Source organism: Rhopilema esculentum, chromosome 7 (genome assembly GCF_057945365.1).
Source record: "Rhopilema esculentum isolate cy_ngs chromosome 7, ASM5794536v1, whole genome shotgun sequence".
Taxonomy (NCBI): domain Eukaryota; kingdom Metazoa; phylum Cnidaria; class Scyphozoa; order Rhizostomeae; family Rhizostomatidae; genus Rhopilema; species Rhopilema esculentum.
Genome location: NC_142821.1, coordinates 3310497 through 3333373, shown reverse-complemented (window position 1 = coordinate 3333373; position 22877 = coordinate 3310497). Strand labels below are relative to the sequence as shown.

At 34.6% G+C, this 22877-nt stretch overlaps 3 protein-coding genes across 3 annotated transcripts in view; 1 reads left to right on the top strand and 2 right to left on the bottom strand.

Moving 5' to 3' along the window:
* Positions 1-22877, bottom strand: part of LOC135683099 (huntingtin-interacting protein 1) — a 42510-nt gene that overhangs the window by 13943 nt on the left and 5690 nt on the right. Inside the window, exons 8-31 of the mRNA XM_089109546.1 lie at positions 14792-14877; positions 13331-13385; positions 12790-12847; positions 11567-11642; positions 11016-11119; positions 10526-10598; positions 10372-10413; positions 9852-9902; positions 9070-9148; positions 8674-8753; positions 7862-7909; positions 5606-5653; positions 5245-5301; positions 4916-4963; positions 4329-4397; positions 3887-3934; positions 3345-3413; positions 2882-2929; positions 2359-2427; positions 1949-1996; positions 1776-1844; positions 1108-1155; positions 655-723; positions 154-201 (exon numbers count right to left, since the gene is read on the bottom strand). Coding sequence (XP_088965672.1) covers positions 154-201; positions 655-723; positions 1108-1155; positions 1776-1844; positions 1949-1996; positions 2359-2427; positions 2882-2929; positions 3345-3413; positions 3887-3934; positions 4329-4397; positions 4916-4963; positions 5245-5301; positions 5606-5653; positions 7862-7909; positions 8674-8753; positions 9070-9148; positions 9852-9902; positions 10372-10413; positions 10526-10598; positions 11016-11119; positions 11567-11642; positions 12790-12847; positions 13331-13385; positions 14792-14877 — 1490 coding nt within the window. The remainder of the gene's footprint in view (positions 1-153; positions 202-654; positions 724-1107; positions 1156-1775; positions 1845-1948; positions 1997-2358; positions 2428-2881; positions 2930-3344; positions 3414-3886; positions 3935-4328; positions 4398-4915; positions 4964-5244; positions 5302-5605; positions 5654-7861; positions 7910-8673; positions 8754-9069; positions 9149-9851; positions 9903-10371; positions 10414-10525; positions 10599-11015; positions 11120-11566; positions 11643-12789; positions 12848-13330; positions 13386-14791; positions 14878-22877) is intronic.
* Positions 9650-16703, top strand: LOC148959924 (uncharacterized). The gene is made up of 2 exons (XM_089109547.1): positions 9650-10162; positions 16564-16703. Exons 1-2 carry the CDS (start codon positions 9908-9910, stop codon positions 16648-16650), a joined length of 342 nt encoding a protein of 113 aa, XP_088965673.1. The 5' UTR covers positions 9650-9907; the 3' UTR covers positions 16651-16703.
* Positions 16772-22872, bottom strand: LOC135683102 (GPI-N-acetylgalactosamine transferase PGAP4). Its single transcript, XM_065198261.2, has one exon. It carries the CDS (start codon positions 19103-19105, stop codon positions 17789-17791), a length of 1317 nt encoding a protein of 438 aa, XP_065054333.2. The 5' UTR covers positions 19106-22872; the 3' UTR covers positions 16772-17788.

Genomic DNA, 22877 nt, shown 5'->3' with positions numbered 1-22877 from the left:
ATTCTGAAATTTGAAACTAAAGCATTTGAAGTATTGAGATTATTATGATAACCCTACAGACAAGTTTCCCTTCGAAGGTTTTTCCAGCTAACAATGTTGGTTTTTTAAAAAGAAAAGTGTTTGATTCCAATCAGTGAACAATATCAAAAATACCTCAGTAGAGTGTTGTGACTTCAATGCTTCTAGCTCTTTTGTAAGTTCCTAAAAAATTGAAAAAAATAACTACGCTTTCAATACATACAATATTTCATTTTTTGTAGTTACGAAACATTGGTAGAGAAGTTGACACAGACGATATCTGGTGTTAAGATAAAAATGTTTCAACAAGTAACTGCTTCTGAAAAGACCCGTTCCATTTTTGACATACAGTGAACCTCAAGGAGTTCAAAGAAACGATTAAAGTCATAGGAAAAAATTAACTGAAACATAAAATGCAATATTCTATAGAAACTTGAATCAACCGTCCTAAAAAAGTCCTATCTTCCATGAAATGTTTCCAACTTTTTGTCTTACCACAAAACAACAACCAACATACCATACTACTAAATATAATATATATTTGCTATCGATTAAACCCATCGATTAAACCATGTATTTTTGTACAAAGATAGCAACACACCTATTCAAATAAGACCCTAAAATCATTTTATATACCTCTTTTCTTTTCAGAAGATCAAATTTCTCCTTTGTCGATTCTTCAAGCGATTGCATTAGCGTAGAGATCTAGGACAAGATAAAAAAACGTAACGGTGCATGGAAAATTAAATGAGATTTGACAAGATCCACTACCGTGTGCGGGTCTATGGCCATAGAGATCATTCAGAAGCAATGGAATTATTAATCACTTTTATATGAAAAGCACCACAGAATTATAAGCACCGCAAGAGCGTCACAAGAGCATCTCTCTACAAAACAGAGCATTGATTGAGCAAAATTTATGTTTTTAAGACAAATACTTAAATATTTCTTATGCATTTAACCAAACGTTTTTTTAGAACATAGATTATATCAGATCAGATCTTTATTTTAGACTCGTTAAAAGATCTTTAAAGCTTCTGACATTCCTTTTTACTGTAAGAAATAACAAGATAATGCAATTTGGAATACCTCGCCTCCTGATGATGATTTCAAATTTTCAAGTGCAGCTTGAGATTGCTGGAACAATTTAACTCACTGATTACATATGTCAATTGCAATAGAAAGCAAAAACCAACAAAAAACTTGTAGTCTTATGAATAGCAGATGGAATATTCAACAGGAAATTAAGAATATTTTCATCTTCAAATAAGATACTACTTTGCAATGAATTCCCGCTGCAGGATATCTGGACATGTAAAAATGATGTGATAAATTCTTATCTATTTCGAAAATTTGTTTATCTATATATGTAAAGAAACATCAAAGACTACCGTATAAGGACCGTACGAAAGGGACCTGCCAGGTAGGAAGGAAGCTTGCCCTGGCCAATATAGTGACGATGTGGGGTGGAAAGTCAGTCTTTAGCATCCCTAGTGTTGTCACGGAGGACCTATTTGCCGCTGAGTGGGCAAGAAATAGACTCATTCACTCAACGAGTCACAAATTACACAATCGTATAAAATTGATACACGCTCAATCTATTGTAGCTACCTTGAAGTGAGGCAGCAGCGAAACAGAGGTTCAAGGAGTTAGTCAAGACAAGAGGCGAGTGCCCGGATCAAAGGCCGAACCGGGACTCTGAAGTTCAACCTTCAGTACTGAGTTAAGGTTTAATGCTGCATAAAGAAAAATATTACCATTCTGTTCTGCTCTTCATCAAGCTTTTCCTTCTGTATCCTTTCCATCTCTTTAGACAGCGATGCGACCTTTAATGAAATAGCTATGCTGTAATCCAAAGAAAACCGAAAAAGTGAAATGCAAAATGCAGGGTGAATTTTTCGAGATTACGATATCATTTGGTAAACATTACCTGAGACTCTAGCTGCGTTTTCAAATCTTGGATTTCTTTTTCTGCAGCCTAGAAATTAAGAAATCAAGATAAACAAACAGAGATACAGGAAAACAAAATCTATTTTCCAAATCTTAGTAACTTATGGATACAGTAGAAAACTTAAAATAGCTAATAATTATTCTGAATAATTATTCCAAAGTTAAAAAACCACTGAAAAAAGAAATAACCTAAAAGCATGCTACTATATATGTTGCTCTTTACGTTTTAACATTACTTCTTAATTCAGTTTCTGACAGTGATTTTCAGGGAGTGAAAAATTGTGGCTTTTGTCAAAATTCATACTGACTCCAGCGATTTGCTTGTAACTGGCTAAAAACTAGTTTTTTATGTACAAGGGGGTTCCCCTGTAGTAAAAGAGCTAGCCCTACCTCTTTAGCCAATTTTTTCTGTTCGGTTTCATCCTTTAGTCGCTTTATTTCTTCCTCTAGCTGGCTTTTCTGGAAAGAGAGATTCCAAATATCTGAACAGACTTTTTAACAGCCTTCAAATCAAAAGGGTGTCAATAAGAAACAGAGCTAAGGCTTTGTACCCTCTACATTATGGTACAAAATTTTTGATGTCATACAAAGCAATCTATATGTGTTCAAAAAACAATAAACCATAAATTCAATGAGCAGGTTTTATAAATGTGATACAAACAATCTTTTTATGGCACAAAATTTAAGAACGGCTTCGAAAAAAACAAACATTTTGAGTTATACTAAAGCTTTTCATCCCACACTCCTCAGAGTATAAACGTCAGATCAAAACACTCACAAGGAAATATGTTTATATATACCAGGTTGATGCACTTTTCTTACCATTGAATAGCTGTTTTATCGTAAAATTTTTTAAAAAAGCCAGCGTTTTTAATGCGAAAACAAAAATTCGAGAAAAATTGTCTACACGAACCATTGCTTCGTTGTCACTTTTCATTTTGCTCACAGTATCCTCTGCAGACTAGAAACAGAAGATAGTATTTCCGTTGAAAAACTATGACACAGCAACTTAATTCAAATTGCATTAAAGAGGAAAGGGCGTTTAATAAAGTGAGGTTAAAACAGCAAAATATCAAATAAGTTTAAGTACCGCAATATTTGAAAAAAGCACCAACTAGCGAAAACAAAGCATACTTTTTTCCCGACACTCTTCCGAGTATATAGTTCGGGGACTGCAGAAAATTTACATCTAGGTGTGAATCGAAAGTAGCTCGAGAAAAATATCACAGAAAGAAGATAGATCAAAATAACTAAAAATATTTAGAAAACAGTCTTCAGTGGCATCTTACAGTTCGGAATTGATTTCGCAAAACGTAAGTCACACCCAGAAGTAGAATACGTCACTACACAAATAAACAAGCAATGACTTCACTTACTTTTCTGGCGTCTTCGTGAGTCAGTTTTGAGCTTGTTAAATGCTCAAGCTGAACTTGCATGACTTTGATCTAAGTAACAAATGACAGGAAAGTCGTAATTATTTTCTAAAAAGTTACACCAATTAATTTCGATTTCCTAGATATGGGCATATCTCTTTGTTAAAACTGAATTGATAAACTAAGTGCTATATATATATAAAACGTGGTAATATAATCATCGCTTATGTTGAGTAGTAACATATAGTCCTGCTATTATAAGGGGGGCTAATGCTTCATTTTAATTATCATATAGTACGGTTATGAATCATATTAAGAATATAGGAAACACTTCCATACAAACACAAGAGGTCTGGCAGAACTCTTGGGACCGATGGGACCAAAGGAAACAAAAATGATATAAGAGTTCTGTTGAAAAAACAAAAATAAAAACCATGATAAAATATCGCAATATTTAATCGAAAATTCAAGATTTATCATTAGTGAAAACAAAATCACTTTGTGAAAAATATACAACACAGTGAAGTAGAAATAACTGTCTTTACCTGACTGTCATACTCATTTTTCAATTTTTCTAATTCTTTCTCAAGTGTCTAAAAGGAAGAAGAAGATTAAAATGAAGAATGCATGATAAATTGAGCTACCGTCTCATAATGGTAATGATTAAAGGCCTCTGATTTACAGATAGAATTTTGAAAATTAGGCCCGAAAATGGCCGATAAAGGGAAATTAACTGTTTCGATTAATAACAGAAATCCCAAATAAACATATTTTGAAAAAGGCAAATTAACGTAGTACGTACTCGGACAAAAAAAGAACAATAAAGAATAAGTAATAACTCAGCAAAATTAAACTTATACCAGCAATATTACGATATTTATATTTAAATAACCAACAAAAATTCTCAAGTTTATGGGAAAACAGAGTTGACAAAAACCAGCAAATAGACATGAAAATACAATGGATAAGATTTAAAGAAACACAAACCAATTTAGCCTCCTCTGAATTGCCTAGCTGTTCGTTCATGGAGTTCATACGAGATACCATCTCATTCATCTGTAAGAACCGCGTAATACATATTCATAAGGCTACAACTGCAATATCCAATATTACATTCAACCAAATTCCCAGCTTTTACATATTTTAGTTTTCACTGTCACAAGACATTTCGGTAAGCTAACTTGACATAGACAAGTAAAACAAAACTTTCTTAGGCTAAGGTACTTGTGTTAAAGATTTGCAGAAATCAATATAATATTTCAAAGTAAATTGAATTTAATAAATAACAAAGCTAAATTTAATATATCAGCACAGAAAGAATTTATTTTAAAATTCTATTACACAACATTGGATTCTCGTCGCAGTTTTGCTCTGTTCCTGAATATTACCTTATATTATTACTCATTGCTAAATTAAAAAATCCTTCCTTTTTATACAAAGTATAATCGTTTGCTATGAATTTCTACTTAATCAAAAAGATCTCTCTATAATTCAGTGCATTTTTAGAGTCTGCGAATACATATAGATGGAATTCATAAGATTTTACAGACAACTGGAAAACCATAAAAAGTTACCGCTTCATTTTTCTCTTGCTCCACTTGTTCAAGTGATTCATGTGTGTTCTGCAAAATTTGACAACGATCAATTAGCTGGTACTTTATTTCTTTCTCAATAAACTAATGTCAATCATCAGTCAATCAATAAAGCTAAGTTTTTAAAGAACTTTTATTGAAATCTGAAGCTTTGGCACGTTGAAATCTAAAGTTTTTTGTAAATACCTACCATTCCAGTTTTGAAAAGAATTTTTGATAGGGTTTAAAATGTACTAAGGATGGTACCATATTTGAAAATAAAGAACAAATCTAAGGAGTAAATCAATAAATGCCATTGTCGAGACTCTCACTTGATTAATTTGCTCCAGTTGTCTAAGGTTATCTTGCATCATTCTGATATCTTCTTCCTGCAAGTAAATAACCATAATTTAGAATAATGTCAAAATTATTTTGATGTCTCACATATTATCCACAAAACTGACTAATAATAAATCAGAGAAAACTGTTCGTTGTTTCCGGTTTTAATGGTTATTGGGCGGGGCCACAGCCACACCTTTCAAGGTAGCAAAATATTGCATTCCAACCCTTGAAAAACTGAAAGCCAGGGACTCTTCTAGCTCTTACAACGAACGAATCATAAATGGACATCGAGTTTACAAATTATAAGTAAGGCATCATCTGAAAGCAATTTTTTATCATAATAACATTCACCTTTTCCTTAATAGCCATTTCCCTTTCTTCAAATGTCTTCTGAAGTTCCTAAAATATCGAAAACAGAATAGCACCAACTACTTTCTGGTTAATGCAAGGGAGATGATTTTAAAACTAACAATATTGGTCACTTGAATGAAATACAGAAGTGTTATCAGAAAAAGGGCCTATGAATTTAAAGAAGATTAGGAAAATACCAGAAAGGTTAGGTTTTGGTAATGTAATTTGAACTACGCCCATTTTTCTACATCCAGATAAAATATTACAATAGAAAATACATTTTACTATACTTGCTAATTACTCTACGATATTACAGTTACGATACCATGGGACGCAAAGTACAATGGCAACCCGATGGCCATTACATGCAACTAGACAAACAAATACGAAAGCTACACGTACACATAATGAATGTTAAAAAAAATATATATATATATATATAGGAAGTTGCAGGTCCAAGATGATACGTTTAAATAACTGAAAACAACAAATAAGTGGTTGAGGCACAAGATTTAGGGATATTTAATGAAAATTATAATATCATCATTCAAAGCGCTCACTCTTGAAATATACAGTAAAGGAGATTCCAGAATGAATTTATTTACTTTACATGGCACCTTTTTGTCACCGTACAAAAGAATCTGTAAAAGGACAGAATTTGGAACGTTGACAAATTCAAATGAGTGCAGTACTGGAATGACACAGGCGAGGAGGTCACGCCTTTGTTCTTTAAAACCCATCTCTCTGTGCAACTGCAAATCCCGCTAAGTAAACACAGTATAGTGTAGATCCAATTCAGAACAACACACGCAATAGCAAACTTCAGGTAAGGAAAAATCCGATTTACATGTACCCCTAGCTTCAAGTTGACGCAAAGGATCAGTCGGTTGCGTTATGAGTCTTCCGTAAGAGCAAACGGCAGCAATTCTTAATACTTTTCCAAGCCAAGAGTTAAGGTTATAAACCTAGTAACACCGCTATATGTTTATTGACTTCTTTCAAGACAAACTAGATTGTGAACAATTTTTTTGCGGTACAGAATTTGAAAATGGCTTTGAAAAAAGCAAACATTTTACAACATACTTAAAGCTTTTTCGTCTGACTTTGTTTTGGTCGAAAAGTCTAACACTGGATTTCTTACCAGTGTATATCGCAAGCCTACTTTTACCGGTCAGTACATACGCTGGAATTCAATTTGCCCAAAACAACGCAAAGTCAACCTTGTCAAAACATTAGTACATAGGGCACTTATGATCTGCTCGAAATCTAAACTGCACGCTGAACTGGAAAAACTCAAAACGATCTTCTTGGACAACGGCTATCCTGAAGACGTCATTTTATCTTATACTAAGGAGAAGATCGCAAGTTTTTCGGCTGTTCAAAAGTTTGGTCCGCAAAAGTGCCCAGTTTATTTGAAACTACCATGGATTGGTAACACTAGGCAAGCCAGATCAGATTAGGCAAGCCATAACCAATTGTTTCTTTGCTGTCAATCCTCGGATTGTTTACAGCACTAGGAGAGCCCTTCCATCCATTCAAAAGGATTGCGTCCCTACCAAACAAAAAAGTTCCGTCATTTATGAATTTACGTGCCAGTGTGATTCTGGCTACGTAGGGCGCACAACCCAAAGATTGGGGGATAGGATAAAACAGCATGTTCCTTCCAACATACGAAACAAAACTGCCCCTCAAAGAGAACAGCCTCCTTGATCTTGTAGGTCTAGAAACACTGTTAAAACAAGTGATTCTGCCATTGGTCAACATCTTTTAGACAACCCAGATTGTGCAAAACTCTATAATGACGACATGTTTCGGATAATTGGCAGAGCCCGGTCGTCCTTCCATCTAGCAGTTTTGGAGTCAATCTACATAAAAACGAAAAAGCCGCCATTGTGTAGACAAAAGGAGTTCGTTTTCTCTCTTGGACTCCATTGGTAATTTTTCTTTAGGCTCGCGGCACTGATTGGTCAACTATACCGGTCTTGTGCTTGCGTTTTTCTGATAGGCCTATTTCGATCCACAACTGGGTATATATTTTTCCATCGTGTTTTTTCGGAACCTATTCTGACGTTTTATGATCTGAGGAGTGTCAGACGAAAAAGCTTTAAGTATGTTGTAAAATGTTTGCTTTTTTCAAAGCCATTTACAAACTAGATTCTTAGATGCTTTGTCAAACATCATGAATGTTCAGATGATCAGCAAATGTGATTAGTGTTTAAACACTTAACCAGTATGACATTTAAATAATTTTAATACCTGTTGCTTCTGCTCCGCAATTTCTGCTTTTCTTTTGATTTCTGCGTTCTACGAGCAGTAAACATAATTTGAACAACGTTTCAAACTTTCATTTCATTAAATCATAAATAGCTTACTTAATTGCAGAATTTTAAATATTACTGAATTTTCTTTGTAAAACAAACTTCCGGATGACATTAGAAGTAAAGTGAGGTTACCATTAAGAGACATGATGTTATTGCCGATCAAAAACAACAAGGAAAACATATGATTCTGCCATCGGGCAGCATTCTATAGACAACCCAGGTCGTGCCAAAAACTTTTTAGAACAAAATCATAAGCGATAATAAGGATCATAATGGTCCGTAATTATAAGTGCGATCTAACTAAATATAGTAAATAAAATGCAAATGATGAATTACCAGTCAATTCCTTAAAGAATAACTACATATCGTGCATTAAAAGTGGTAACATGCAAGCCAGTTCTTAACTTTATATAAACGAATATATCTACTTAATATGGTTTTTGTATATATGTATGTAAGATTTGGTTATTAGACGATAACAATAGGACCAAATACGTTGTCACCCTACAGCCAATCAACAATTTTGACATAGATTCTGAAATGATATTTAGAAGATCTATACAAAATACACACAGAAATACACCCCACGTTATCTTGAGAAGGAGTAACTACTAGTAGTAGTAGATACAGTATTAGTAGACAAAGTAACCGACATTGCAATTGGCCTATAGCAGCATAAGTTCGAGGAAATATCTAAACGCAAGCAACACAATAAATAGCCTTACTATTGTTACTACCATGCCTCACCTGTCGAATCATTTTCACATGCTCGTCTCTCAAAATTGTGTACTTCTGTTTCAGTTTATTGAACATTTCATTGACTTTTTCTTTTAGAAAAAAGGGTTTAGTGAGTTCCAAGAATGTAGGAAAATACTTACAACGCTGCAGTACAGTTAGACTTTTATCGATGATGGAAAATCTAGGTAAAAATCATTGCACAACTTCACTGAGCATTTATAATTAAACAGATATGTGTCACCCAAATTCTCTGAGCTTGAATTCTGAATCAATACACAAAATATTATCAATTTTAGAAAAATCTATTAGTAAATTATTGCCTAAAGGGATTATAGTACTTTATGTAAAAAATGTACTTTACGTAACTCTTAAGAATTGAATTAACCAAAGCAAAATAGTATCCACCTTTTTCCGCATCATCCCCCTTAGCGACTTTGGCTTCTTGCGTTAATCCCTCCAGCTGATTTTTTAAGAAAACATTTTCCTACGAATAAACGATTTTGGATAAAGATTCACGTGTAACGGAATTCAAACGTTTCACGAAAATACTTCTTTCTAAATACACAATTCTTTAAGAGACTATGAGAGTGAATGACACGACCAGGGCCAGGTGTTGAACCCATGACCAGCAGCCTTGTTGCTCTACCGACTGGGCTACCCTGCCACGTTTTCAAATCCAACCCAAAAGCCATGCCACTTACAGACATACCCCATCTCCCCCAAGTGCGCAAGGAAGTCATCAAAGCATCTCAATGTGCAACGATTTGCCATTTCACAACCCCTTGTTCAGCTATAGCTAATTTACAAAATTGGAACATTCCTGTTGAAAGAAATAAACCAACTTTTTCCTTGCAATACACATAAAAAGATCGATATGTAGGCCTTCCAGCCCACCCCTACCCCTTCTGAAGTAGGATTCAATTGCTGATAACGTGAGCTTGAAAGTATTGCTAGGCGCGTGTTAAAGCTCAATGATTAAGATTTTATGGGGATTCGAGTTAAATGAAGCTGAGAAGAAATGAAATATTACCTTTTATAAGACGAAAGTTCACCTAGACAATGATGTACCACACCATTCAAAATACAGCAATATTCTACAGCAAACTGAAGGCTAGGACTAATAAACATTATCTGTCTAGGATTGTAGTTTATCCCAATTCCTTACAAATAAAGGAAAGTTTGCTTACGTCACAGGCTTGCTCGGCTATACGTTTGTACTGGCTTAGTTCTTCCTTCAGCTGAAATGGGAAAGCAACTTATCACGGAAAGGGAAGAAGAAATTGCAATTCAAATACAGCTGAAGAAATTCAAATATTCAAAGATAAAGGCAATGACGGCAGATCTGGTTGCCATGGCAATGTTGGTGGCAGTGATAATGACAGTGATTTTGTCCATGGCGGACTACATGGGTGGAAGATGTTGGTTACAGAAGTTTTGCAATTTATATTCGTTGGGGTACATAATAGTGAAACTACCATTTCGAACACTATTTGACACAGTAAGTTTTGTAGATTCTAGTTTCAAAGGATACATGTCAATATATACATGTTAATATTAATATATATGTGTAGAGAAATATGTGATAGGATTTCCATTGCAAAGTGGTTTCGATTCTTGACTTGATATTAGTTTCCCGAGAATCAAAGTTAAAAAAGCTACTTGCATTTACCAGCAAAACAATCAAGATAATCAAAACATGGCACATACCTGCATAATTTGCTTTTTTAGGACTGACTGTGTTGCGATGGCCTAGAGAAAGAAAGCAGTTAAACAGAGATCTGGCAATTAAGTAAAACTTGTTGTCATACTGTTACTATGAGAAAAGAAACAGAACAATAAACGTCACAAAAAACGCACTCACATCTCTTTCCAGGTAATCTAAATGATCCCTCAGTTCGTTTATCTCCCTCATCAGTTGTTCAATGAGCATATCTCTAAAAATAAAATAGGGAAAAATGCAAGTTTTTAAGTGTTAAATAATCCACGCTGAAAGTTTGATGGTGATATCAATGACAAAAAATTGAAACTATCAAACAGAATGGTTGGAAAGAGCAAAAACAGATCATGAAATGGAAAGTGGCAGGTAAAGTGACATTTGAAATAAATCTTGAAATTAAAGGGATTAAATGGTTTTACAAAGGAGGATGTATAGCTGTTGGTACACTGTGAAATGTTAAAATTGATAACAAATGTTGTTAAAACAAAACAGAAATCCACTAGTTAAATCAAAACAGATTCTGCTAAACGTTCATTCAGAAATCCACTACTTTGTCACCTGAGAGATGTTTTGCCACTACCCTTTGCATAAAGAGTGACAGAAAAGATCGAGAATAAATTACTTCGTGGCATACCTGTCATCCTTCTGCGGCATTATTGGGGTACTTGGCTTATCCTCGACGACTCTTGGCCTTTGCTTGGGTTGCTCCATCGTATGGATTAAGAAATTTGGCGGAGACTAAAACACAATGAAAGCTCTCACTTGAAATATAATATGGCAACGATAGACTGAGTCATTTGTTCATGCCAATTATATACACAGCAAATGGTGCAATATTATTAAAGTGCTTTAGTGCTTGCTGCAGACAACATTAATTGTTAACAAGCCACGAATGAAACACAAGACCGTAGAAAAGCCAAAAAAAATTGAAACTACTTGTGAATTTTCCTGAAATTTAGAGAGTAGCATTTTTGGGACTCTCGCAAATATCTGAGAAAGAGGTGCGAACGTAATCTATTATGCATTTGGGGCTTAGTATTTGACTTTCCTAGTATTTGACATATTCTGATTTTCAAGAAATTCTGCCGCCTTTGGCAGTCATAGGACAGCCATGTTTTTTATTCTCATGGTAGCCGCCATCTTTGAAGAACATCCGATTAAATCAATTTGATAATAAGTGCTTACATCAGGTAGCTCTGGAATTGTGGTCAATGCGGTAATAAACTGAAATGATGCGGCATCAATGATAAACTGCTTTAACCTGCAAAAAGAGAAGTAACCGAGTGGTTAATCTTGGAGCCTTTGTCGGTAAACAGAGAGGGGAACGTGGAAGATAAGGGAATAACCTATTGCAGATAAAGCAATATTCACAAAAACGTTTTACTCTACCTTCAAGAAAACCTTTACTAACACATTAAAATATTCAAATTTTTAGCGATTACATATTTGATGATATATTAATACTCATTATTGAATATATCTTATTTGGTTTCAAGAAAAATAAAAAATTTCGGACTTGCAAACCTCGATTCGCTGCTAAAAATAGTCTTGATGTAAATAGAACAGTTTACCTTGTACTACAGCAGAAACCCGAAAAATCAAGGGAATGATCAAAACTGTTTGTTTTAAAGAATTTTTGAGGTATCCTGGATCTCAAACACTCAAATTATGGGGAAAAGTAAATAGAATCTCAAGTCATAGCAAATTTATAAGTGTTTTTATTGCTTAGACTTTAAAATAAAGCGTTCATATTTTCCGCTGAAGGTCAATGCATAGAAAAAATCTTAACAACTTTGTTGCTTGAAATAAGCAAGCAAAGCTTGATTTGCTTGTTCGACAAGATGAAATACCGATCTTTTTGCTGGCTACAATTACTCTTGAACCCATACCAAAGGATATAAAGCATATAAAATGTTTTGAAACCAAAGCAAGAAAAACATTTAGATGTTCGTTGCGAACCAGGAGATATCCTCGAAAAAATGCAGTGCTATATCTATAAAAAAGCTTGGTCTCCTGAAATCACAAATTCAAAAGAAATTTCCATAAAAATCTAAAAACAAAAGCTTATTATAGCTCGGAAAATGTTTTCAAACTACATGTTACTTTATGGTCTAGTTCCATATAAAAGTTGAGAAATGAATTACTGGGAGTTTCATTCTTTTTTAAATAACATTTTATTACTTTGATAAGAGAACTGGTGTCAAAGAGAAGAGTGCCAGAACCATTTCAAAATCTCACTACAAAGAAACTTTGTTCTACATATCGAAACAACCTCTTAATCAGTGTTGTACAAAAGAGCGAGGCAGTAATTCTTTAGCAGCATACCGAAAAGGGAGAAAGAAAAAAGAAAGATCATGTTGCTGGAAAGCTATAAATTGTGAAAAGTTGTCGAGAAAAGAATAAAATACCTTGAAAACTGCTGGTTAAAGCGAGTCCTATGTCCACTAACGGTATCAGGGGGTAGGCCTAAAAGGAATAGAGATATTCAACGAGTCTTATCTAATCAAACAGATGCTAAGCGATGCAAGTAAAGAATCAAACAGGGAATGCGGAAACAGGGCGGCTGGGAGGCTAAGTCCCTACATAGTTTCCAAAATATACTTTTAACCACATGAAGAATCATATTGATTTTGGCCTGAAGCATGTTGTGCCCATATGTTTTGAGCCCAATTTCAAAAGTGATCCAGGTTCGCAAGACTCTGACTAGCATGCAAAAAATATGGCTTTACAATAACCATCATTTGCTATCAGGATTCTGGAATTACATACACGTCACTTGCAGTTCTTTATTTAGAAATCGTAATGAATAGACAAATAAGGCTTTTCACGGTTAATCACTCATTCAATCTGGAAGAAGTTAAAGCCTAATACACAAAATCTTCATAGTTTAACCTCTTGACATGACGATGACCATCTCTAAAATCAGTCTTATTCATTGATGTTACTCACATTTGTGTAGCCTGATCATGACGCAAACAATCATATCATACAACCCACTGCATTCCTGTCAAGAGAACAAGCAAGAAAAATTTATGCGAAACTCCTATGAGATTATTTATTCAGTGCAACTTTAGTGTATAAAATTGCAGTGGCGGATAAAGCAGTCTAAGTTTAAGTTTTCGGAAGGCAGTCTAAAATCATCTTTACTTCAAATAGCAGGTTTTATAATAGACTGTAAGTGGTAAAGGTAGATGAGATGCACAAACACAATAACGTAAGATAATACACAACTTCCACTTGACGGTATTTAAAAAGCCTTTTTTATAGATAGCACTTGCAGTGTTTGCCACCATAGAACTTTACAAACCCAAGCATATTATCAAGATGCAAATATTTTCAGAAGCTCGATCTTTGGGTAGAAGCTTTTGGGTCATTAATGTTTGCTCGATCTTTGGGTACAATACAGGTTCATTCATAACGGTTTAAATCACATACACGGGTTCATTCATAACAGTTTGAATCACATACACGGGTAAGCTTCGGATTGTTAATAGGCATAGTAGTAGATTTAAAAAACTACCCAACTACACTATTTTTGAATAATTAGCTGTATACTGTGGCCAGCTGAGTTTTTAATAGAAATGGTAACAATATATCCTGAAAGCCACCTTAATTCTTTAATACACACCTTTTTCTTTTTAACACATATGTAAACATAACTGGCAAAATGACGTTAGTAAAATCAAATATTTAAACATCAACCATTCAAATACTAATTCAATATCCAGTCTCTTTGCAGGAATAAGGAATGCATCACGCTATGGAAATTTTAATTACCTAGAAATGATTACCGGGTTGTTTAACTAGAGGGCTCTAAAAAATAATACGGTGCTCTAAAATAACCAGATTGAATGCATAGTAGTCCAAATTTAAAAAATGTGATGAATTACTAAATCAAGGCCTAATAGATGCAGACTTTGCAACCAGTAGTTCTAGTTTAATAATAGTATTTGTTTCGTTGCTCAACATAGATCGCTTTATTTTCAAGTCTAGTTTAATTTCCATTAGTTCTTAATTAGTTCATAATATCATTAGCAGTAGCTAGATGGCCACATGATATCATTATCATTCTAAGCAATTATATTCTTTAATTTTGGCTAATTGTTTTAATGACTCATCCTGTAAAATGTAGAGGAATTTTGTTCCTAGAAATGGCCATGGCCTTGATCAGGGGGTTGTGTTTTCGGGAGTCCAAGAATATCTGTGCTTAGCAAAACGGTTGGCAAAATTTTCAGTACCGCTTTTGTTTATACGGTTGTGCATTAGTAGAGGCAACTTTACTGAATTTTTACTTTTTTGGCTATTTTAACCAAATTGTAATAAACATCAAACTTATAGTATTGATGCAAATGAGTTGGATTATGTTGAACAAACAACATGAACGAACATTAACAACACAAATAGCAATACCTTCAATAGTGGCACCATGGGGGCTATTCTGCACTGTGCACTGTGCACTTGCGAGTTGTTCTTTGATTTATCAAGAGTTTTCATAACTGAAAAATAATTTACATAATTATTATTGCAGGATGTGCTAAGTATTTTACCTGTTCGTGAGAAAAAATATCATGGAACCAAGAGTGCCTAAAAACATTTGACCCATGGCAAACCGGCGATCAAAGGACAGGTCAACAGGGGGCCATGCTTAACTATACAAAAATTGAATTAAAATACTGCTAACTAAGACAAGAAGTGATTAAAATAGTGAAAATGTTATATAAGAATGATAACTTGGCGAAAAGTATAAGGAAGAAATATAGATTCTTCATGAACAGATGAATTACCATTTTAGGGTTTTTATGAAACTCTTTAGATTTAGGTTTTTCAAGCCTCTGTAGCCCCGATGTAGCCAGAAGATTTTCACTCCGGTTAGAGAAATTCTTCCGCCCGGCGGTCGTTCTTAGAAAGGGGAAATTTAGGCCATACCCCGAATTTCTAAGAAATCGTATCCTAGAGGCGTTCTTAAATTCTTATATTTTTTTTGCAACATCTTTTCAGAGGTTTGTATTTCTGCTTTCGTGAAAATTCATTTAAAAACCCTTACGCTAAACCTTAAAAAAGAACACTTTGGAGTTGTGCCTGCTAAAAACGGTTTCTTAAAATCAAATAATAACAAATAATAACAATGTTTACACAGGGTAACCTCTTCAACACACAAAGTGCTGTATCAATGAGGTCCCAGTGTCTAAATACTATGATTTATTACAAAACAAATGCTATAACAAAGAAACTATCTATTAGGGCAAACTGTTCCCTTTTTAAAAAATAGAAGAATTTTCAATTGTCCAAAAATTTATTTCATTATATATTTAAAGAGGAGTAAGTCAAACTGGCGAAGGCTGCTCGGGAGTTCGTTATTTTCATTGGGAAATTGAAACCAAAAAGACCATTTTTCTTCCTCTGTTCTAACCTTCGGGATTTCAGCTGCATATTTATTACTATGAGTTTTATGGTTTAAGGGTTCAAGAGACACGTGTTCTTGTATTTATTATTAAGTATAACAACGGACTACAGATCCAGGATTCTGGGGTTCGATTCAAAGCCATGACCAAACTCTCACTCAGGGTGAGGAAAATCGCTAACTCTCTGCAATTCCAGGCGTAGGAATCATGAGGAGTGGTCACATCGAAAGGAAAGACCAGGACACGGCTCGACAAGCAGAGCTTCTCAGTGTCCCGACAAATTCACATGGAAACTATGTGAATCGCTAGCTTCAATGCTTCTGTAGCGATCAAGCTCGTAAATAATAGGGGGCGTGGGGGTGTGACGTCCCCCAATGGGTAGAAAATCCAATAACAGTTGGAAAACTTAACAGTTCATTTGGATTAAGACCAAATCTGTGAATTTTATATTTTAGAAATTTTGGGATTTTACATGAAAAAATTTAAGCGATATTGAAGATCAACAATTACAATTCCTATCCTTAAAAAATTACTTCTTTACATAAGTCATAGAATTCTCATTCCATTATCAAGAAATTTCAAACCCAATTTCGGCATTGTTTTGGTTGGTGATTTTCCTGTCTCTTATCAATCTATACCAATACAATTGTTGCACGGCTTTTAGCTTTTATGAAGTCTTGCTGGATTGTAAGCCTGTTGTTGCTTTTTTAATTAATTCAAATGCATCGTAATTCTGAATAATATGAAAAAATTGAAATGAATGCATTTGCCTGTTTGCAGGACCCGCTGGAATGTATGTGTGGAGGAAGGACACTAAGCCAGCAAGCAACTCTCACATATTCTATTAACGGTTCAAGGATTTGCTGAACAAGAGGGTTACAATCACAGAGGAGTGAGAAAATATAACCTCATCAGTGCACCTGGATTGTCCTTTAAAAATTTGGCTGCAATGTTCAAACACACAATCAGAAAAAAAGACACTGCAATACTCAAGTCACAATGATGTCTTCAAATGAACAACATAAGCATTCAATATAGCTGCATTTATGGGTAAATATAAAAAAAGCAAGACTAACTGACAGTTTACAATCCTGTTGTAGCTGTAAAAGAGTTACTGTTATCCTAGAAATAATGTGCCCATTTAATTACAGTGCATACCCCCTAAACTAAAATACCATTGAACAAAACAGAAAATGAATAAAATATGTGATCAGGTCACATATAAAAAGTAACAATCCAATTCATGATTGTACATCCACACTTCACCTTAAACACAAGTTAGCATAGTATTTCAGGTACAGTTTGTCTCACAGAAATCTGCTGTTACCAATGGCCAGGGACAGATTTATTCTTTGGGATGTGACACCCCCTTCCCCAATATGTTTGCGTCATTTGGTGAAGTTTGCTTCAATTTTGTGAAAAACACATTCTGGTTATCAGTAGTAACAAAATGATACAAAAAAATTTCCTTCACTTATCTTTTTATTTTTTTATTTTAAAGTTAAAAACAGAATTTTAGAAATGAGTGTTTCCATCGTTTTCCAGTCAACTGAAGGGTGTAGTACCAACATCTAATCATTACCTAACATCCCCCCAGTCATTGCTGCTTAAATCCATCCATGCTAATGGCAATAATAGAAATCCACTGATGCTAAAGAGGTGTCATGGTTTTTACCATAAAAGCTGAACATTGTTGGGGGATAGCTCAAAAATTGAAAAAAATTACCAGTGGGTGACTGAGCCCCGCCTAAAAATCTTTAAAGGGCTTGGGCTTCCAAGCCCTAACATAGCCAGCACACTTAGTTGGGGACTTTTGCTGTAGCATAGTTAAAGTTAAATTGTTAAATTCTGTATCAGTACATTATAATATGATACAAATCCACCAGAATGAATGATTTCTCTTTGTTTATTTCCAAATGATTTTTGTCGGTTGTCCTCTATACATCTGAATAAAATTTCATTAAAAATTCAATTTATTGCTATAATTAAAAATACATAATTGTTGTTAGATCTTAGGTGGATATAGATGAAAAAACTCTCTGGGGTCTTTTGCACCACTGACACTTGAATAGTAGCCAATATGGTAGAATAAATTTGGAACAACCAGCAACCTGTTCTTTCCATTGCTTTCAAAGTAATTAGCAAGTGCAATGTCAATTGGATTGTTTCGGCTGCAAACAAGTCCAGTTCTTAGAAAACTGATCAATTCATCCAAAACTCTTGTTGGGTAGAGCATGGCACTTGTGCAACAGCCAGGACCATTGACAATAAAATGTGTAAATTTTGAAAATTTCAAAGTTTCTAAAATATGCTGTCTTGAAAATGTATAAACAAATATCAGAACATATGCACTGATCAACAATAGAAGAACAAGCCCTTGAAATATTTGTCTCAAGCTCCAATTTGCTCTCCCGGCAATTGACAATAATATTGTTGTTACCAAAGTAACTGTCACAACCACTACGCAACTGAGTTCTAGCTTGGTGTCATATCCAAATCCTTGCCATTTTTCTGGGTGATATAGTTTGACATAACCAAGTGAAACATCTTTATAGAAGCTTTGAAACAAATAGTCAAATACCAAACCAAAATTCTCTCCTGCAAAGGCATCATCTTCAAGTACAAGTGCAAAGTGGTATGCCCGGCTATTGCAAACACTCAGTGCTTCAATGAGATCAACTCTGTGCTTATCATATGGATCCAGTTCTTCCAAGTAGGCCCTTTGATTATCTTTATGAGCGATATAATAATTTCCAATATCGAAGCTTTGCAGTTTAACCGCATCTTTGTTTAATTCTGGTGGGAATTCAGCATTGATAACATTCAAATTAAAATATGATGTCAAATTATATGTTTCTTTGACAAGCTTTGAGAATGTTTGTATTAGATATCCAGGTGAATTCGAACGGCTCTTTGACAATATAGCCACACATATCTTCAGCCCAGCTTTCCTTTTTCTCAAACCTCCGACAACCCCATTGGATTTTGCGTACTTTCCCAGAAAGTTCAATGAAGCTTCTAACCTTTCCTTGTTACGCAAATCGACTTTCTCTTGCAATCTATCCGACGCAAAAAAAGATGAGTAGCCAAGCTCTCTGCAAATTAACGGCATAATGATTAAAAATGTGCTGATATACAAACAGCCAATTAACACCACTATGCTCTTGAATGTCCACCATTTTCTGGCTTTCCGCAAGAAGGCACCAAACGGACCTGTTTTCATGATAAATAACGGGGCCTGGCTAAAATTTAGACCACAGGCCGACGACCAAAACACAACATGTAAAAAACAGCAAGTGGAACGCCCACTGCGAAAAAGCATCTAACAAAACTCCATGCTTTTGTCGGAGCTTATTTCCAACATACCAGGCCGGCCATCTTGTTCCAACAAGCTTCTTTTCAAAACGAGGCTTCAAAGGCGAGTGGGCGAGTCTCGAAAAAGAATGGGAATCTATAGAAAATTTCCCTTTGTATACGTCAAGTGCATATAAATTGTAATAGTTTAGATTTTATATTTGATTAATTTAGCAATGTACTCGTTGCTTGTTAAAATTCTGTTACGTCTTGTTGCGTTAGTGAACGCCTTGTGTCTGTCTTCGTAAAAAGTTAATTTTTCTGTCGAATCATTAGAGATAACATCAAAGAAGAAGTATCTTCTGTGCGTTATTTCGGGGCCTAGCCCATCACTCAACCAGCGAGATGGGTAGTATTCACTGGTTCTTTACCGTCATAACAAGAAACCCTAATCGTTACAAAATGATAGATAATGAAGACATTAATGGCAGAATGATGCCAAAAATACCAAAATGTTATCGAAGCCATGCACCAATTGAATATAAACAAATACACGTTTGAACATTTAAGCATCTGCTATATTTCTACCAAGAGGCAGAATATTACTGTCCATGTTCCCATAATTTCCACCACTGTTTCTAGCATGGTTCTGAATCTCGCATGCTAAGTTACCAAGTAAAGGACAATGGGAAAATCAGCACAGGGGTGGGGCCTCAATAGGTGTTTCATTTCAATAGGGGTGTTCTCTGCCGTACCAGTGAAATAGGCCATAAAATTCAGTCTACAACAAGCCGTTTATAGAACAGGACGTTGCAACTCAGACGCAATACTCATGCACCTTATCATAGCTATGCCTTTAAATAGGCCGTTCACCTAATTCCTTGCCTGAGTTCTAGGATGCAAATATAATGACAACCAACCAGTTGACAGGAATTGCGCAAAATAAATGTAAAGGAAAATGATTTGTGACCAAGAAGTAACAATGGGTCAGTGAGGTATATTTCTAGTATGTACGCTGCGCGTGGTGCTTCATCAAAAATAACTATAAAATAGTTAGCAAATAAATTGAGTACCAGAATGAAATGAATTAGTTTGATAGTTAAAAATACGAAGTTTTGAGCACGCACTCGTTATCAAGTCAAATACATGCTCCAAACGTCGTGGTTTTAACTATCAAACTAATTTATTTCATTCTGGTACTATACTTTTAGTAATTGGTAACCACATGTTTTGAATGTACGCCCCCACCTCCAAAGGTTACTACAGGGCTAATTTACGCTGTTGAGACACTTTCAAAAGTAAAGTCAAAACATCTTTTCCAATCTCTATTCCTATCTGTTATTATTTTTTCTTTTTGCTTCAAAGGTATTGTTCAGCGTCATCCAATCAAAATTATGCGGTGCCCATTCATCTGCAACTGGCTTCAATGGTCTCATATAGCGTTTGAACAAGCGACTAAAATAACACTCAAGTCTCCACACATGAAGAGATGAAGAATGCCAAACTACTTGGAATAACACAGCACAACAAACTTAACTTATAAAAACATATGCAAAGAAGCGGGTAAAAAGATAAATTCCCTGGCGAGAATATGAGTGAATATAAATCAAAACTATTAATGAAAACATTTATATACTTAGTTACTTTAATTATTACCATCATTTATGGATGCACTGTAGCAGAAAATGGGACAAACTTGTGATAATATTCATAAACGAGCCCTTTGCGACTATAATTCAAAAGACCGGCCTAATATTGGACAGCATGAAAATACAAAACACTGTCAATTTCTCAAGACAACTGCCGGTTGCGAAAGAGCCTTTAAATCAAGCTTTGAAAATACTATTTCAAAAACAATGGATGTTATGGTACATCCAAAGAATACAGTAAACAACTCAAATCCAGGATTTATGAAAAATATATTTCAGTTAAATGAAGTTGCATATAGTCTATGTAACCAACATGGGTTAGATACTATATCCTATAGAAGTAATGGATTGTGGACATTCATTGCCATTAGATATTCGATTGATAGAAAATTATAAAGAATTCAAAATTAAAATTTTAACAAGCCGATCTTACTTGCTCGTGTAGACTATACACACCATATACTTCCAATGGATACTTGTAAAAATCAAGTTTATCGTTAGCAATATTGTTGCCGTTATAAGTTGGCATTTATTAGTTGGGTAGTTGCGATTATGTTGTGAACCAACGTTAAATACATGTGAAGTGAACAAAAAAAACTGGAAAGAAAAAGAACCAAGAATTCCAGGCACCAAAACAATAACAGACGGCCAAATTAAAAAAGCCAAAAAAATTAGCAGGGGTCGATAAAAAAGTGTGGTCTATTTGAGAGCTCTAGATTGTGAAAACCTGAAAGCAATTACTTCTGGAACGCAATGACTAAAGCAAAAGTCAGTATTTGTAAAAGCAAGGACAATTTGCTATATTTATCAAAGAAGCATCCTGTTACAGATATATGAGAAAATACCAAGGCAAGAGTGGTAGTTTGAAATTACTATTTTAATTGCACTTTATTCACAAAAAATACAGCTAATTTCATGAATTATGCTTTTAGTGTATAAAACACGACAGTCCCATGTTCCTACATGTTTCACGCAAGCAGCAAGACCAACGTAAAACTTATGGCCAACAATAAGATTTGACTTTCAGTTCGATAGTTTGATCTTGGGAAGCTTAACCTCAATATGTATATTTCTTCAAGAGAGGTATTCATACTTTTGCTTTTGCTGATGAAATTTCTAGGTTTCCAGATATCGTTGATTATGAGCCATATGTCAAGGTCTTGGCGTGTATAATGTCGTACCTTACAATTCTAAGTTGGCAAGTTCGCGATAGGAGTACTACGATAATCTTGAAAAAAGCTATTGCAGTTTCTTCAAAACAAATCTGCTTAGTTTAAAATTTATGAACAACGTTGAAGCGTAATGTGGATATGGCAGTAATCAGACAGTAGAGGAGTTAACGAGTGTCAGTTATTAGACAGGAGTGGCAGTTATTAGACAGGAGTGGCAGTTATTAGACAGGAGAGGACCTGAGACTTGAGTTAAACCATACAAACACATAATGATGTGGGCAATGGACTTGATAAGCATTTTGACCTTCTACAATAGGTTTCTTTCTTACTCTATTCTTATACTCCTCCTTTTCCCCATTCTTGTTTTGTTTACGATGCAACTCACATTCTTTCATTCTTTTGCACCTTGTTTCCCTTGTACACCTTGTTTGACTCTATTCTTAGCGAGTCATTTGAAAACGAGTAAATGCTCGAAACCTCGTGTTTCTAACAATCCATTTAATTTTGTTACTTAACTTATAGACTCGTTATATTGTCGTGCGTTGAGACTGGAAGTTGTAATTTAACCATTATTGAACACTTTAAAGAAAACACGAGTGTTGCTTTTGTTAAGATAACGAACTCCCAGTTACATAACGTATAATATTATGTTTAAAATAGGTTAGTTGGTCCCTTCAGGGACAGAAGTATGGAAGCATTGCTAAACACACCTTGATTTTTTTCTTTTCAAATTTTAGAAAACTATATTGATTGTGACCACATCAGAAAGTGATATAAGACATCCTTCTTGAAAAAGATTCTTTTAAAATAATCAAACTTCAAAAATACCAAAGCTACAAAAATTTGAGTGGGAAATATCGAGGTCTGGTGTTAATTCAAGAAAATATTATATATTTATCACATTTTATGGTTATCTCAAAGAAAAAATTCGATCAATACTGAAAGAATAAGCTAAAAGACCAAAGAAGACCTCATAAAC

Coding starts and splice junctions, on each gene's coding strand:
- LOC148959924 (XM_089109547.1), top strand. CDS start 9,908: ATGGGAAAGCAACTTATCACGGAAAGGGAAGAAGAAATTGCAATTCAA. Junction 10,163..16,563: donor TTCGAACACTATTTGACACA/GTAAGTTTTGTA, acceptor GCCTGTTTGCAG/GACCCGCTGGAATGTATGTG.
- LOC135683102 (XM_065198261.2), bottom strand. CDS start 19,105: ATGCTTTTTCGCAGTGGGCGTTCCACTTGCTGTTTTTTACATGTTGTG.